The sequence below is a fragment of the Corylus avellana genome, chromosome ca4 (assembly GCF_901000735.1).
Source record: "Corylus avellana chromosome ca4, CavTom2PMs-1.0".
NCBI classification, from domain to species: Eukaryota; Viridiplantae; Streptophyta; class Magnoliopsida; order Fagales; family Betulaceae; genus Corylus; species Corylus avellana.
Genome location: NC_081544.1, coordinates 7478138 through 7496174, shown reverse-complemented (window position 1 = coordinate 7496174; position 18037 = coordinate 7478138). Strand labels below are relative to the sequence as shown.

Here is an 18037-nt window from a genome sequence, read left to right as displayed (position 1 = left end):
GAATTACCACAAAAGTTGTAACATCAAAGTGACTAGATAGAATATAGATACTACTTTGTGTTGAAGCAATCTATCTGTACATAACACTTTTTTTTTTCTTTTCAAAAAAAAAAAAAAAAAAACAAATAATATAAAAATCATAAATATTCAAAATGACTTTTTTTTCTTTTATCTACGTCATTAACAAAGGAAATTTTGTTTCGTTCACTATTAGCTGATTTAGTTGCAAAGTCACACGCGGAAAGGGCCATCAGAGAATGGAGCATTGAATATTAGGTCAACTTAGTCTCTAGGTGTAAAATGAACATTAATCTTTTGCAATTTGTTCCGGCCTTAACCAATGAAATGATTTCTATCAATTTTCAAGCGAAATGGAGATGATCCTTGTCCAGTTTAATCACAACTATTCCATGAAATATTTTAATTGCTATTTTTTTTTTTTTTTTTGACTTGATACTAAAACTTATCATTATATTTTGAATGAATTAGGATTAAATTTAATTTAATTTCAATTTAAATTTTTTAAATTGAAAAAAAAAAAAAAACGTAATTTAAGGCAACAGTAGGACCAATTTTGACATGCACTGACATGAAGATAACGCTGTAATCTCCACCACCAGATCTGTTTTCAACGGTGATGCACGTGGATATCCGCCTGCACCCCTTCGTGTCCCCCTCTTACCTGACACATTCCTACCCTCCTATCCACGTGACCCACCTCTCCTCGGGCCCCGCCACATCCAACGGCTCCTATCGCTCTCCAGGAGAAAAGAAGGAAAAGAAAATCGTGAAATTCTGTGTGATTGTTTTTCTCAGTATCTGAATTGAGTCTCTTCTAGGAAACACCTCAGACAAGCTTTCAACATTTTTCCATTTTCGTCGACATAAAGCCTAATTTTTTTTTTTTTTTTTTTCTCTGTAACGTAATATTTATTATATGTTCACGCTCTTAGGGTTTTAGCTTTTGAATTTTTGAATTTTGAACGTGAAATTTTGAAGTGATTTTCATTTCGGGTTTAAGCGTCGAGAGGCAGAGAGTGAGCTTGTGATGCTCGAGGAATGAAGACGGTGAATGCGCAGCCGCTCCAGGCGAGGCCGTTGGAGGAGCGAGAGGACCTGCTGGTGCAGGTGCCGATAGAGGTGGAAGGTGACGACGGGGGATCGGAGGACGAGTACGTCAATGGGGGAGTCGAGGTGCTGGAAGCTCGGGTGCGTAGCAGTCCCGTTTCGGCGTCTCGCACCAGCGAGCTCACTGTCGCGTTCGAGGGCGAGGTCTACGTTTTCCCCGCGGTTACGCCCGAGAAGGTTCGCTCTCTTTGGTGGTACTATCTCTCTTTTGGTTTGTGTTTGGTTCTCGGGAAACGGAAAAGAAATTCATGTGGGGAACAAGACTTTGTGGCTCTATTTTGTTTGTTTTTTTGTTTTGTTTTTTTTTTTTAAAATTTTTGTTTGTTAAATGATTTTAAGCTATTTGGCGATTGTGATTCTTTAATTACCAATTCCTATGTGTTTGATATATTTTACTAGGCCTGCTTGATTTTGCGCTTTCTGGGTTCCTGCAATTATGTTCATATCGAAATATGTCGTTTTGTTGGGGCATTGCCTGTTGGGATGTAGATTGTAGGCTCACTACTTTCACTGACTATTAGGGCCGACATGGGGTGAGTTATAAAGATATTTCGAATGCAGGTGTCGTCTGATGAATTTCAATAAATATGGACCAAAACTGCCCAACTGGTATTACTATTGTGTTAGAGTGAGATGTGGTTAAATTTTGTAATCATCTCTTTTCAGTGGGCTGCTTGGTATCAAGTCTTTAGCTTGGTGCCAATCTGACAATTACGTTTGTTTTGATTTTTAGTGTTCATGTGTTCCTTTGGTGTGTGTCCCATGCGGCCATGCCTATTTAGTTCTCAACTTGCGTGGGAATTTTGTTTTGGCATATTAGCAATCTTCCGTTCAGGTGTTTGTGCATCAATTCACCTTTGTTGCATGACATGTGATGCTCGAGTGTCTATTTGAGTAAAATAAGCCTGATATGCTGGAATGTGCATATGCAGGTGCAGGCAGTGCTACTACTACTGGGAGGATGTGATATACCCAATAGTGTCCCTAACACTCAGATTCTGCTACAACAGAATAGCAGGGTATTCCTGTGAAAAATTGTTATGCTCTCTGGAAAAATTTGTTAATGTTTCATTACGTTTTATAATTTTATTTTTCAACTCTATAGGGTATAGGTGATACCTCGCGAGGTTCGAAACTTTCAAGAAGAATTGCATCACTTGTTAGGTTCCGGGAAAAGCGAAAAGAGAGATGTTTTGAAAAGAAAATTCGGTACACTTGTCGAAAAGAGGTTGCTCACAGGTGAGCTGTGACATGAATTGAAACCTTTTCTTTATATATATATATATATATATATATATATATATATAATTGTGAAAGAAAAAAAAATGTGATTTTAGTATGCGGGTCAAATGGGTCACCTATGGGTTAAGCAGGTTGACTCGGGGTTGACCAGTTTATTGAATCCGATTATACAAAACCTAACCTGCTAATTTTGTGTTGGGTTTGCGGATCGTGTCAAAATTGCTAGCTCTATTTGCGGCGGCCATGATTTTAATTAAGAAGTCCTGCACCAATATTGTCTAAGAACTAAAGCATGTTTGTGTTACTTATAAAAGACTTTGTTGTATATCCTTAATTATATTTTCCTTCCATAAGTAATAAAATTTTCACAAAACACGAGCAAAGATTTTTAATATGTAGTGGTGTTTCCCTACTCTGGATTCTGCATGGACCTTGCTTTAATAATTATGAATAAAGTTTCTACATACACCATGTACCGTTGAGCCACAGGTCTACAAGATCCCTGCTACTATTTGTGAGGTTTCCTTTTTATTTTTGTTTGTTAGTATATGTTTATTTGTGTAGCTGTCAGACTTTCTTTTATTTTGCTCTCTCTTTCCCATTCACGTAGACCAACTAACACACATGCATTAAATGAAATGGATTATATATGTTTTTTTATGTCTTCCACTGCTTTTAATTTTGTTGAGCATCTGAAAGGAATACTGGTACATTTTTTGTCCAGAATTTGACTTAGAAAATATTCTCTAACCAGGGAGGCAAGCACTATGAGAGTTTGGTAGTATATAAATTTAACTTTGATTTGTCTTCTAGGATGCATCGTAAGAATGGACAGTTTGCATCATTAAAGGACTCTTACAAAGTGGCTGCTGAAAACTGTGATTCAAGTGATGGCACAACTTGTCCTGCACCTATGTGAGTTTGAAGCTAAAACACTTACTAGTTTAAACCTTAAAATATATTTTGTCAATTAATTCTATTCAAGGATGGATGGTACTTCTTGTATCTGTTACTCATTGATGCTGAGATGACTAGTGTTTATCCATTTTCGCATTTTGTATAGTTTACGTAGATGTCAACATTGTGGGATTAGTGAAAATTCTACTCCAGCAATGCGTCGGGGGCCTGCTGGTCCAAGATCCCTTTGCAACGCTTGTGGGCTAATGTGGGCAAACAAGGTAGGAATTGGTTTATGGTATATTGTATATAGATTCATGTTTATGTCTATGAGACAGGCTTCAACACAACTTGGCTTGACATTCTTTTATGATATCATCAGATTTTGGCAAAGATTTGTTATGTAATAAGTAAGCTATGAGAACATAAGATGTAGATAGTCATGAAATGAAGAAGAAAACTGAATAAAATAATATGGGGATAAAAAAAAGAAGTATACTGGTTACTGACCCATTCAGAGTGGAAAATTTCTCTTTCCGAATTCTGACCTGAGGGGGCTGGAATCATAAAGCCATTACTCACCCCGAGCCGAATTCCAGGATTTACTGTGCAGTGTCGAAATTTTCGGTTCAGTTAGGAATCAGGTTTACTATTGGAACCCGCATGTGACACCTGCGGGAACATCTCCTTCACTGTCCTCAGTGCCTCCACCAAAGCTGCCTTGTCCTCCCCACTCTATGCTCTTAAATGCACTCTCTTCTTGGACCCTTTGTACATCGAGAATTGAAGTTCTCCAACTGGTTTACGGAGGTAGGATTGTGTGCGGGGTTTGTAGGAGAGGCAACAAATGGAGTCTTCGTCGATGGCCATGGATCCTCAATGCAAAAGGAAGCAGTAGATCGACACAAAATGAAGCAGAGTGGCAACAGGGAGATTGACACAAAGGGATCACAAGATCAACGGGCGACAATAGGGAGCGGCAGCAGCAAAGAGGTGTGGGTTAGGGTTTTCATTAGAAAAATAACATATATATATATGACCTTTTTTATTTATTTTTTTAAATTATTGCATTGGGTCAGAATTTGGATTTTTTTTTTCCTAACATGATTTCCAAATTTCGTCCCAAACCGAGCAAAATTCAAAAATTGGTTATTAATTCCGAGTTGAATCTAGTCAGGAGTCACCTAGACGGCTCGGGTTTGGGCGGGCCTAGACGTAGTCAGTTTTTGGGATATAGCAATCATTATTGGATAAGAACAAGCCAAAGGCAAGCCACGTGCTAAATTGCTCACAACTATGATGAATTTGGCTTAGTTCAAGCTTGGCTAGAGCTCAAGTTGAGTCTCAAGACTTCAGTTGCATGTTCTTAGTTTTTATAGCGAGTGTTTGGACAACAGGTTGACATCGAGAATTCTTGGTGTTATGTGCAAGTTGGACTTGGAAAAAGCCTACAACCATTTCAACTTGGAGTTTTTCTCCGATCTTTTGGGGTGTCCTAACTTTAGTTTTAAATGGAGAAATAGATGTTTTCTTGTATCTCTACAACCCGATTCTCTATTTGATTAATGGTAGCCTGCATGGATTCTTTGGTAGCTCCAGGGCCTCCGCCAAGGTAAGCTTCTCTCGCTTCCTCTCTGTGATTGTCCTGGAAGTTCTTAGAGTATGTTTGGGATTGCGTTAAGAAATTAAGATTTTAAAGCCAAAAAAAGAATTTTTTTTAAAAGTTTGATTTTTAAGCTTTTTCAGAAGTGCATTTTAGCCATTTTTAGAGTTGTTAAATTATCATTTGTCCCAAAAGCTTAAACTGATAGGAAGAGGTAAATTTAATCACTTAATCAACACTTTAACACTCTTCCTCACGTATGAGCTCAAACTCCCTTTTAATAGGTGAGGCCTAATACGTGGAATATTTAATTTAAATGAGGGTGATTTGACAGAGTAAATGTTCGATCATAGGACCTTTGGCTCTGATACCATGTTAAATCACTAGTTGTCCCAAAAGGTTAAAGCTTATAAAAAAAGGTAAATTTAATCATTTAATCAACATTTTAACAAGAGTAAAAAAATCGAAGGAGTACTTTTGACCAAACATGGAACAACTTTGTATGTATGGAAAATGCTTTTTAAGTTCTATAACGCAATTTCAAACATGCTCTTAGTAGGATACTATCTAGAGCTATGGTTGGGGGGTTATTTATATGGATTTTGGGTGAACCTCCAAAACGCAGCACCCTTGGAAATCTCCCATCTTCTTTTTGCATATGACACGCTTATTATGTGTGATGCTGATTGAGATCAAATCTATAATCTAAGACACATTCTCTTGTGTTTTGAGGCTATTTTGAGCTTGAAGGTCAATCTTCGAAAATCTGAGTTAGTGTACTGCATCATGAGGAGCTGGCTGGTATTCTTAATGGTAGTAAATCTTCACTGCCATTGAAATATTTGGGACTCGCATGGGGCTTTCTTTTAAGTCAGAAGCTATTTAAGATGTGGTAGTTGAGAAAATGGAAAGAAAATTGACTAGTTGGAAGAAGATTTGCTTGTTTAGAGGTGGTCGCTAACCCTAGTCAAGAGTACGTTATCCAGTTTACCTACCTACTTCTTGTCTCCTTTTCCTTTACCGGCTGGTATAGCCAGAAGATTGGAGCATCTTCAGAGGGACTTCCTTTGGAATGGAATAGGAGGTGAGCCTAAGTTTCATTTAGTGAACTGAAAGACTATTTGTTCCACAGTTCCTAGAGGAGGGTTGGGTGTTAAAAACCTCCTGATGTTTAATAAAGCTTTACTGGGTTAGTGGCTTTAGAGATTCGTGCTAGACAACTCTTTAAGGAGACACGTGATTCTTGAGAACTATTTGAAACTTTTCTGCTTTCATTTGGATGTAACAAATGTTCCTTTGATTCCATGGGCTAGGGAGTGCTTGACTTGGTTTATTATTTAAGAGAGTTTCAAATACATGATGTCTGTTGTTATCTCAAGTATCCATTATTGCTGGGTTGCATACGTTAATGCTATCTTATGGCAATACTTAAAAAATTCCAAATTGGCTTGGGTTGCTTTAGGCATCCTATTGTTTCCTCAAGTTGTCAAGCAATCCATTCCCTTGCCTATACGTTTAGTACTAGAAATCATTTTTGACTGTTGTAGCCCAGGAACACTCTCTAGCACTTCTATTTCTGTTATCCTTTTAGTATTATTGTTATTATTATTTCTGCAAGAGTTCTGAATTATGTTCAGTTTTGAAGGTGCTGACCAACTTAATTGGTAGGTTCCATGGTGCTATATTAGATACTTTTTTTTTTTTTTTGCATGCTATATTAGATACTTGGATTAAATCCCACCTTCCCCAACATTCTTAAGAGGGAGGGAGGAGGGAGTGGGGGAGGGGTTAGGGGATGGGTAGCATCCCTTTATGTAACCCATAGACGAAATGGCCTCAATGGACCCTTAAAAAAAACTTAATATAATGAATTGTGTTCAATTTTCATCCGGAGTGTTCCCACTCTTTCAAAAATACATATTTATCTTGTCTGCTATATGAATTGAAAGGTGGTATTTTATTTATTTTTATTTTTTTTTGTGGCGCTCATGTGCTCATCTCTTTGTGAAGGCTTATTTCATATTGGATGAGACTCTCGAATTACCTTTGTCATGTAAGATACAGTATTCTGCATCTTAGATATTCTCTGAGATATTCACAAGTTCTGAAATTTTCCATTCCTTGTAGAAAGTGTGGATGGTCTTAAATTATATTCTTGCTTCTGTTTAACCTATATTCTTTATTGTAATATGTATTTGAAGTTAAATTGGTATTTTTCTTTTGGTTTTACTTACCCTTATTTAATCTTTTTACTGATCTTGAAGGGAACTTTGAGAGATCTTACAAAAGCAGGAAGGCCGATTCCTTTTGACCAAAGTGAGCCTGTATGTATTTTGATCTATGTTTACTTTACACCTTATTTCACAGCAGTATCTGTGTCCATTTGACACTGGAACATGCTACACATTACCGATTATGTAAATTCTTTGAAAGCAAATGTATGCCACACCTGGATACACAATTGTCCCTGATATTGCATACCCGAATCCGTTTAACATTTGAAGTCACTGACACATACTTGTTTAATGAAAATATTTGTTACACCAAATTGGAAGTAAGCACTTTCAGATTAGATATTCTTGAATTTTTACTAAGCCTGGCAATCATCAATCTGCACACTACAAAGGATGAAAATTCTTTGAAACCAGATGTATGCCACACCTGGACACACTCAATTCTGACATCACATACCCAAGCCAGTTTATCATAGAGTTGAGTCATTGACACATCGTTTGTTGAATGATTATATTTGTTACTCTGTATTGGAAGCATTTTAAGATTAGATACTTCTTGAAACTTTACTCAACCTGACAATCACCAACATAGTTAATATTTTCTTCCTTGCATTTTCTCTTTATATGGATCTGTTCTGAACTGAAAATAGTGGTTATAGGTTTCTTTATGGACTCATATCTACATGGTTTGTCATGATGAGGCATTTATCTGTAGAATGCCATTTCTGATTATATTCATGTTACCTCAGGAAACTCCAGCTGAGATTAAGCCTTTAAGAATGGAACCTGAAAATTCCTATGCCAACCAGGATGATCAGGTATAAATTTTTAGGATTGGTTGTGATGCATATCAGTAAAGCAAATTAATCTCCAGTGCTTAGTTTGCTGACATGGAGATATTATTGTGTGTGTATGTCCATTGTTTTCCTAAATTCTTCAGTTAGTCTTGATTTTCTGTTTCCTATTGATGGGTTCTTGAAGAATGTCCTTGAAGTCTCTTTAGGCTGCCGCAGTGGAACTGAGAAGTTTTACATAAACCCATTATATTTTTACCGAAATAAACCAGCTTATCTCCAGCTTATTTAGGATGTGTTCTCATTCAAAAACTTATTTGAGCCAACTTGCTTTCCAAAATTGTTAACTTCTTGATGATCTTTTCTGGAGTGATTCCACATAAAACATGCTTTCCAGTAATAGATGCAGTCTAAGTCATGACTGCAAATTACTAATGCTCTACTGGGGTTTTCTTACCGGACTCTCCTGTATTGACTGCTCAGGGAAGCCTGGATGACACTAAGCCTGTACCTATGGACCCTGGAAATCCTTCTATGAGGTCAGATGAGCAGGTATGACATCTTTTTGGAGCTGGAACAAAGAATGCATCGGTTACTGATGATTTGATGTTTGAATCCTGACTCATGGGCATTACCTTTAAATCTTTCTGTGCATTTTTGGTTTTTGAGTGACTTTATCTGATATTACCTACCTTTTTTAAGAAGAAAAAAAAGCAAACAAGATTCTTAATTAAAGTCATGTCATCTCTAATATGAAGAACATTTGAGGAAAATCATTATATTTTTATCTTCTTACTATAGTTGTGCCATTTCAAGCCAATACTAGTAAATTAAGAGTTTAGTTTGCTTAGCTAGTAAAGTCTTATGTTGTCGTATGCATTTGCAACGTGCAATTAATCTGAGTAAAGTTCTCCTACGTCATAAATTAAAAAAAAAAAAAAAAGAAGTCTTATGTTGTCGTACAAGAGATATGGGATTGAATACTTCGTTGGGATGGTAGAGCATGATCTCCATTGTCCAGCTTGCAACCAGAAAAAATTCATGGGATTGATAAATGAAAAACACTAAAAACCACACCCGTCTTACTGAGCTGCTACGTGAGCTGACGTAGCAGTACACATCAATTCTTAGAACTGTTTATATTTTTTATTTTTTATTTTTTAACAAGAGTTGATTTAAAGGCTGATGAGCACTGTCACGTTAGTCCAGTGAAATGAGGGTATGGTTTTTAGCGTTACTCTTGATAAATATGACATTTTCATGTAAGTGGTTGTAATAATCATTCATAACCTTCTTGTTAGTTTTTTTCAAGGGCCGGACGGCAACCCTTTCTGTTTCCATGATCATGTTACTGCTTTAGTACATTAGGGAACTCATTTATAGCTAGAGTTACTGAGAAGTGGCCAGTTTGAAGGTTCCAGCTTATGTTTTCTGTATTTGGTTTAAGTAATAAAAAAATCTCATGCAGAATTTACTGGAAACTGCTGCTGTTACTGATCATTTGTCCATCCAACTACCGCCCGTTGACCTTGATGAGCAGGTATTTCTCTGTTAATAAATAAATTGAAATGGTACAGGCTCGGTACTGTCTACATTCTTGGCCTCTGTATTTTGAGCTATTCCAACAGCTCGCATACAATTTTTTCTTCATATTGTACGCATTTTTTTGACAATTTGTGCAAATCCTGATGATACATTAGGATATTTTAGAAGACAGTTTCTGCTCTTAACGATTGAACCTGCACGCTTGTGCTACAGTTGTACTGTCCAAGACATTTTACCATTGTACCAGGCAACCCTCCATGTTAAATGTTTTTTTTTCTTTTCTCTATTCAGTTAAAATATTTAGTTTAGCATTAACTGCTTTGTGCCAATGCCCATTAAAGTATATTTTGTTATTTCTCGATCACCGTCTAGTTGTTGGATAATCATTATTAGCATTGGGTAAGATTTGAACTTAAGAACCTCATTAGTGCGTTAGCGTATTATTAGTTACAGTACGTATGCCTATTATAGAGACTAGATTAACTTTTCAAATCATAAAAGCTTAAGTCAACCAACATAATTTGCTTCTCTTTCATGCTTTTCTCAGTGTCTAAAGAAACTTATCTCTAAACAATCTTGAAGAAATCACATGCTTTAATAGTTTGGAAGTTGCAGCTGGTATATACTGTACGTATCTGGTTCTTGCAGGAAACCCTTGATGAACTTGCAAATGATTCAGGGACAGAATTCGAGATTCCTGAGAACTTTGATGAGCAGGTATTGGTTTCTACCCTAATCGGCGTTGTGAGCAGTGGAGTAACCACGTGCTTGGGCCGAGTAATACAAGCTTTTGTTAGTTGTTTAAGTTCATGAATACATACTTACAGGTTGACATTGACGTATCCAACATGGGGGGGACTGACTGGCCAAGGAGCTGAAGAATTCCATGTGCTTACTGGTTTGCTCTAACATTAGAATGTTTATAGACGACTCAGGATTTACTCGTGGATGCGAGTTGTACAACACACAGTATACTTGTTTATGCCAGTTGCTGTACATTGTACTAAAATTATATGCCAATAAGTTATTTTCTTTTTATTTTTTTCATCTCTTTTGCCTCCCTCGTTCAATTGGAATAAGTTAGATCACAGAAATGGTGATGTTAAAAGATGCCCTTGTAAACTCACAAATCAGGTCAGATTAAGAACTATCAAGAACACATGAAAGGGAGCAAAGAAATCAAGTGCTGCACATGCTTATTATGGCTTCAGATTAAGAACAAAATAGATAGAACTCACAAAAAAAAAAAAAAAATAAATAAAAGAAAGAAAGAACAAAATAGATAAAAACCAATTAATTATACTTGGTACTGAAACAAGGATGTTGAGTATACAAAAAAAAAAAAAAAAAAAAAGGTTCCTAAAACTTGGAGCCACTTAGAAAATGACACGCAGCCAGAGTTCGTACATGATCATGTGGAATGCATCATAGCTGATTGGAGGTGAGTTCCATTGGAAGTGCTTCTCGGCCTGACTCACAAAGGGAGGAAATTAACGTGGTATTAGTGGTATTAGTGATTTAACATGTATCAAAGCTCAGAATCTTGTCTTCAATTAAATATATACCACATGTTGGGTTTTACTTATTAAGAAGAAGCTTGAATGCATGCATGATGATGAGTGTTAGAATATTAATTAAAAGATTAAATCAATAATTATTAATTAAAAGATTAAATCAATAATTTTCTATAAGTTTTACCTTGTGTAAGTTGTTTTGCAATCTGGTGAATTGTGCTTCTCGTATGCCCTGAAGAATGTCCTTAACAAAAATTAGATCATCCTCGTTCAGTTTTATTGAAAAATTATTCCAATCAAGAATACCATTGAATGGGAAATCCGTGTAGTTTGTATAGATAACTGCAAAAAGACACATAAAAGCACCATCATGGACACAATAAAAATAATGTAGAAGAATAGTGTAGAAATTTGCACTAAAAGAAGAAAAGAAAAAGGTAACTTCACTTTAAATCTCTGAATTACCAAGCGATATGAGAAGCCCCCAAACTTAAAAAACTTCTCAATTTAAACCATCTGAATCTTCAATTGCAATTAATTTGGATCCCTCCGTTAGATTTTAAACGTTCAAAGTGAGACAATGATATTTATACTCTTGACTTTTTTTTTATAAAATTTCAAATTTACCATTAATTCTAAATTAATTAATTAATTAATTTTTTTTTAAAATAAAGTTAAAAAAAAAACCTCAGGGATATTTTGGTCTTTTTAGGGTTAAATCAAGGAAGTTAACGGCTAAATCTGACAGATGGGTTCAAATTGACTGCAATTGAAAGTTCAAGAATCCAAATTGAGAAGTTTTAAGTTTGGATGGATTTTCTCAAATTGCGTGATAATTCAAAAATCTAAAGTGAAGTTACCACCAAAAGGAAAAGGAAAAAATCTAATTTATATACAAGAGCCCAATGGGCAGATGATGGTATTACCAGGAACACATTCATAACGGATGGAGTCTGCTATTAGGGCAGTATTGACTGGGAATCCATGAGGGCATATGCAGAACTTTGTCCCAAAAAGTTTGTCATATAATAGCAGATACCCTTCAGCAGTATCATTCCACACACGTTTAGAGTCAAGCTCAGTGTCTTCTTCCCTCCACAGATATTCCATACGCGCTCTTATTTTAGAGTTGGGAATGTCTGCCCAGGGATCAGTCTTTGTCCTGCAACAAACACCCACCCACTTCAATATTCTATCTGTACATTCAAAGAGACAGAAAAGTTTACATTGAAATGATATGAAATTAATACATACATTCTTTGGTTGATGAAGTTATACCTATTAAGCATGTTATTTCTTGAAGCTGGATGAGAAAATGTTGATTGATTCACTTGAGGGAAGGAGATATCCTTGTATGGAATATAATGAGTATCATAGCTGACAGGACACACAAGTCGAATTGAATTCTTTTTAAGCAATGGAACTCCTTCAATAACCTCCACACCAATGTGATGGCATATTACAAAGAAGTGATCAGCACCTTGAGTTCGGTTCCAATAGGGGTACATTGAGATTAGGCTCTGGACATAATTCTCAATTGTAAAGGTCATCTTGTGATATGGTGTTCCCTGCATATATTCCACAAAAACTGACAAATAAGTCTTCAAAGCATGCCTATGCTTTCATTAGAAAATGAAAGATCTGTATCAAACATAGTACAAGACAAATGCAACTTCAAAGCATGCCTGTGAGAATATTTTTTCATATTAGCATGTTTTACTTTCCTTCTCCAACACAGAGAAAGAAACAAGCTCAACTACTCCAGCAAGAAAACCAAGCTGGAACCCAGTTGCTTAGCAACAAAACAAAAGAAAAAAAAAGAAACCTCATGAAAACAGAAACAAACTCCAGAACCCAACCAGACAAAGCCAGCAGCTGAGCCCTTCAATGGAATGCTCCATTTCTCACACAGCTTGGCATTGACAACAGAATTTTTGAATTGTCCCATAATTCTTGTATTAATCTCCCAGCAAATGTGTTGAAAAATCTGCTCTTCAGAGTTCACCCGATTACTATTTCGATGCTTCCAAATGTTATGCACAGTTGCACCCAAAGCCAATCTACAAACAATGCTTTGCAGCTTTCTACCCTTCCATGCCTTCACTCCTTCCCTCACTACCTCTCCATAACCTTTTACTCCAGCAACACTCAAAAGAACAAATGCTCCCCCATTCAATGATATTGCGGCAGAACAAACATCTCATATCACCCACCATACCCCATTTTAGCATCTTATCCCCAGTAGAAAGACTATCCCTACTTGTCAACCACAAGAAGAAAAAGTGTCTAGGAATAGCAAAAGGCTTAGCTTGAGCCTCCGTGATACTCTAGGTCAACAAACTTCTCATCCTCATGATTGGACGAACCCATAATTCTTTTATAAGAATCAACAACCATATGTTTTAGTTTGTCCACTAGCTTCCTCATCCAACAAATGACTTGAATTCCTGACTCTCACAATCAATATATTCAATTGACAGGAACTTCTTTTCTCTCTGTTTCTACTCTCTTTTCTTTCTCTTTCATTGAATATGATATATTCATAACTTATCATTTGATTCCCTCTTGTTTCTTTGGTCCTCCTAAGCATTAAAAAGACTAGCTTAGAAATCACAGACCGTTGAACATTGCAGACAATGTAAAAACTCTGAATTTCTCAAAAATGGCATCAATCTTGGTTGCCAAACCAAAATGTCTCAAAATATGCGATTTTTGTGTAGCAGTAGATTGAATTACATCAGGAGGAATCAATAGAATAACACAAATGAAGTGATGTCAATCTTTGGAACTACACATAAACAAAGAAATCAATATTAGCAAAATGAAATTGATGAAAATAATGTGCGTACCAGGCTGCGCATTTGATGCCAAGAAATGGGAATAAAGAAGAGGTGAGCCTGAAGAGGATCAATGGTGATGAAGCTACTCTCCCTGATATTCTTGAAGAAGTAGGCCTCGCTGCCGTAAATCCCCGTCACCTTCCTTGGCTGTCGAAGAAAGTAAATGCCGGGGTCTCTGTCCCGGTATACGTAGACCTTCAATTCCCTCTCCATTCGCTCGTAGTCCTGCTCGAAACTGATATTTGGAAAGTGAAGCACCTTGGGGACGACAGCTTTGGAAACTGGCCTCCGGAATATATAGCGGTAAGCGACGATGAGGATGAGCGTTAGGAGGAGGATGTTCCCGACGCGGATACATAGTTTGTGTGGCGCCTGTGAAGGAATGGCACGGTGGTTCCTGTACATGGTTGGTTTTTTCTTGAATGGATTTTCTAGGGAAAGTGAACAGAGCTTCTTTGCAAGACTTTTGAGCGGGAAAAGAAAGCATCCGGTTTCTTCTGTTGGTTAATTAGGTTCGTTATAAATTGGGTTTTATATATATATATATATATATATATATATATATATATATATATATAAATCAATCAATGCATGGATCTAGTAGAATCTGGAACGTCAGTTGAAAGCCGGCAAACTTGATAATCTTTTTGAAGCACTTGCTTTATGCACCAAGACTTGGCTTTAAGCTCTTCTCTCCGTGCAACCAACATCACAATCTTTATGCTTTTCTTTGCTCTGCCTTCGGATATCTCAGGCCTAAATCCTCCATTCAAAGTCTCAAATGAAACTCTCATTCGGCTTCACTATTGATATACTAAAAGCTTAAGTTTTGGGATAAGTGGTAATTTAACATGGTACCAAAAATTATGGGATCGAACCTTGACTCCGTCAAATTACCCTCCATTTAAATTAAATATTCCACGTGTTGAGCCTCGTTAAAGTAATGATTAAGTGATTAAATTTATCTCTTTCTATCCGCTTAAACTTTTGGGATAACTGGTAGTTTAACAAATATCTCGCCTTATTTTGTTCTCGCTCATATATATCCATGAAGACCATCTTTCTCTTCTCTTATTTCAGCTGAAGCTGGCTTATGAACCTTTCTGGTTTCATGATCATGATTCATGTCACTGCTTATGTTACTAACAAGTGGCCAGTTTGAAGGTTCCAGCTTATGTTTTCTTCATTTGGAAACTGCTGAAGCTACATTATTCGCTTCTGTAATTTGAAGAATTCCATGCGCTTGCTGGTTGTAAGAATTTATGTATTTTGATATTGCATTGGGGATATACATTTATAGTGCAATTACCCTCCTTAAAATGAGAAAGAATTTCCACACCATTTGTAAGGATTTGCAGTTTTTTTCTTAAACCAATCAGTAAAATGATTTTTTTTAACGAGACAAAAGAAGTGTTTCAGATTTACATTTGATCAAAATACAACCCTTTATTCCACAAGGTTTTGTGACACAAGTGTTAATCTCCTCGTACGAAGTAGTATACACAGAATTTCAGTTAGTTTTTCTTCTGAAGCAGGTATGTTGGATATAGAGGAAAAAAAAAATGTTCATAAACTTGCAGTCATTCAGAAGTCGCCATGCAGCCAGAGATCGTACATGACCATGTGGAATGCATCGTATCTGAGGGGAGGTGAGTTCCATTGGAAGTTCTTCTGGACCTGATTCACAAATGAAGGAGATATCATTTGCATTAAATTGGTTTTGGAATATTAATTAAATTATTAAATCAATTATTTCTTGTAAGTTTTACCTTGCGCAAGTTGTCTTGCATTATGGAGAATTGTGCTTCTCCTATGCCATTAAGAATATTCTTCAACCGACTCACATCAACCTCGTTCACTACTATTGAAAATCTAGTCCAGTCAATAATAACACTGAATGGGAAATCCAAGTAGTTTGTGAAGATAACTGCAGAAAGACACATGAAAGCACCATCATGGACACAATTAAAATAAACAGTTCAGCTAAAAGATTAAGCAAGAACAAAGAGATGACCTTCGAAAAAAAAAAAAAAAATTACAAATTCAAATACAAATATCCACATTAGGTAGAGATCGAGCAAGCATCAGAACCCCAAGTCCTCAAACCAGGGGTAGTGGGGAAATGGCAGCAAAGGTAATGTAATCCCGAACAGGCTCCTAGCGTGTTAGAACCACAAAATATGTCATGCTCGCCATCAGATTTTTATGTTAAAAGAGTTTTTCAACACAAGGTTATGTTTTGGAAGGTGTTTTTTGTTTTTAATTTGAAAAAAGTGTTCAAAATACGTATGCAAAAATGTATATGAATAATGTAGACATTTGCACCAAAAGAAAAAAGAAAAGAAAAAAGAAAAAAAGACTAATTTATATAAAACCTTTGCTTATAAGAACCCCATGGGAAGATGATATTACCAGGAATACACCCATAACGGATGGAGTCTGCTACAAGGGCAGTATTGACTGGGAATCCATGAGTGCATATGCAAAATTTTGTCCTATAAACTTTGTCATGAAGTAGCAGATATCCTTCAGCAGTATCATTCCACACACGTTTAGAGTCAAGTTCAGTATCATCCCTCCACTGATGTTCCAGACGATGTCTTACTTCAGAATTGGGCATGAGTACCCAGGGATCCCACCTTGTCCTGCAACAAACATCCACTTCAATATTCTATCTGTACATTCAAATAGACAGCAAAGTTTTTTCATTGACATGATATGAAATACTTGTTTCTTTGTTTGGATATGTAGAAAAATCAGAATGGTAAAACAAAAAATAAAAAAAGTTGGCCAAACATGTGCTATATATTGAACCTCAATTAAGAAAACCTTCCAACAGATGAAGTTACCTATTAAGATGAAAGAGGTCAATTCCACCAGGTGGATGAGAAAATGATTGATTTACTGGAGGGAGGGCAATATCATTGTATAGAAGAGAATGAGTATCATAGGTAGATGGACACAAAAGTCGAATTGAGTACTTAAGAAATGGAACTCCATCGGCAACCTCAACACCATTGTCATGACATATCACAAAAAAGTGATCTGTTCCATCAGATTGGTTCCAGTAGGGGTACTTTGAGATTAAGCTCTGGACATAATTCTCAACAATAGTGGTCATTTTCTCATAAGAAGTTCCCTGAATTCCACAAAGTATGCACAGACACATATCAGGAAAACTCTCAATACAAGAATTATCAAACATATATAGTATAATAATATTTCTTATATATTTTGGTTCATAATTTTACTGATTAATCTCATGTGACACTAATTCATTACAACCCAGCTGGTTTCCTCTTTCTTTGGTCCTCCTCAGCATTAAAAAGATTGCAGACATTAAGTAAAAATTGCATAAATCATTTCTCTTAATCTCCCTCCAATTTAAACACAATTTTCAAAACATGTGATTTTGTGTCAGTAGATTGAATTGCATCAGGAATCAATTGAATAACATGCATATTCTGTGAAGCAAGAACAAATTCATTAAGTGATGCCATTCTTTAGAACAATACAAGAAATACACACACACACACACACATACATACATACAAGAAACAGAGAAATCAATCAATCTGTATGCATACCAGGCTGCGCATTTGATGCCAAGAAATGGGAATAAAGTAGAGTTGAGCCTGAAGAGGATTAATGGTGCGGAAGATACTCTCCTTGATATTCTTGAAGAAGTAGGCCTCGCTCCCGTACATCCCCGTCAGCTCCGTCGGCGGCTCAAAGTAGCCGCCGAGGTCTATGTCCCGGTAGATGTAGACCTTCAAGTTCCTCTCCATCCGAATGTAGTCCCACGCGAAACTCCTCTCCGTAGTGTGAAACACATGAGAGACGATACCTGAAAATTCTTGACGTATGAATTTATAGCGGTAAATGAGGAAGAGGAAGAGTATGGCTACAGGGATGATGGTCGGGGTGTAGATAAAGTCTGTGAAGCGCCAGCGTCGCCTTTGTGGAGGGTTTCTCTTGGCCATGGTTTGTTTTTTCTTGGATGGATTTTCTCGGGAATTAAAGTGATCGGAGGAGGAGGAGGAGGGCCTGGGTTTTTGAGCGGGAAAAGAAAGTAATTCTGTTCTTCTGTTTGTTAGGTTCGTTGCAAGATTTCGAAACGGGAGCGGGATATTCAATTGGCTTTATATATTTAATCAATCAATCTATGGTCTAGTGGAATCTGGACCGTCGGTAGTTTATACGTCGTCGTCCCATTCGATTAACCTTAAAACAATATAAT

The 18037-nt window shown here is 36.6% G+C and overlaps 3 protein-coding genes across 3 annotated transcripts; 1 reads left to right on the top strand and 2 right to left on the bottom strand.

Annotated features, from left to right (window-relative positions):
• Positions 1 to 808: 808 nt before the first annotated feature.
• LOC132177439 (GATA transcription factor 19-like) lies at positions 809 to 10490 on the top strand. The gene is made up of 11 exons (XM_059589764.1): positions 809 to 1305; positions 2061 to 2147; positions 2234 to 2367; positions 3184 to 3285; positions 3434 to 3548; positions 7135 to 7194; positions 7854 to 7922; positions 8382 to 8450; positions 9367 to 9438; positions 10092 to 10160; positions 10271 to 10490. Exons 1-11 carry the CDS (start codon positions 1060 to 1062, stop codon positions 10319 to 10321), a joined length of 1074 nt encoding a protein of 357 aa, XP_059445747.1. The 5' UTR covers positions 809 to 1059; the 3' UTR covers positions 10322 to 10490.
• A 296-nt stretch (positions 10491 to 10786) lies between these two features.
• Positions 10787 to 14202, bottom strand: LOC132177986 (probable glycosyltransferase At5g03795). Its single transcript, XM_059590457.1, has 5 exons — positions 13807 to 14202; positions 12236 to 12525; positions 11884 to 12119; positions 11142 to 11299; positions 10787 to 10912 (listed from the first exon to the last, which is right to left on the bottom strand). The coding sequence occupies exons 1-5, from the start codon at positions 14200 to 14202 to the stop codon at positions 10820 to 10822; spliced, it is 1173 nt and encodes a 390-aa protein (XP_059446440.1). The 3' UTR covers positions 10787 to 10819.
• A 1179-nt stretch (positions 14203 to 15381) lies between these two features.
• Positions 15382 to 17780, bottom strand: LOC132177985 (probable glycosyltransferase At3g07620). The gene is made up of 5 exons (XM_059590456.1): positions 17385 to 17780; positions 16647 to 16936; positions 16210 to 16442; positions 15567 to 15724; positions 15382 to 15474 (listed from the first exon to the last, which is right to left on the bottom strand). The coding sequence occupies exons 1-5, from the start codon at positions 17778 to 17780 to the stop codon at positions 15382 to 15384; spliced, it is 1170 nt and encodes a 389-aa protein (XP_059446439.1).
• Positions 17781 to 18037: the final 257 nt, after the last annotated feature.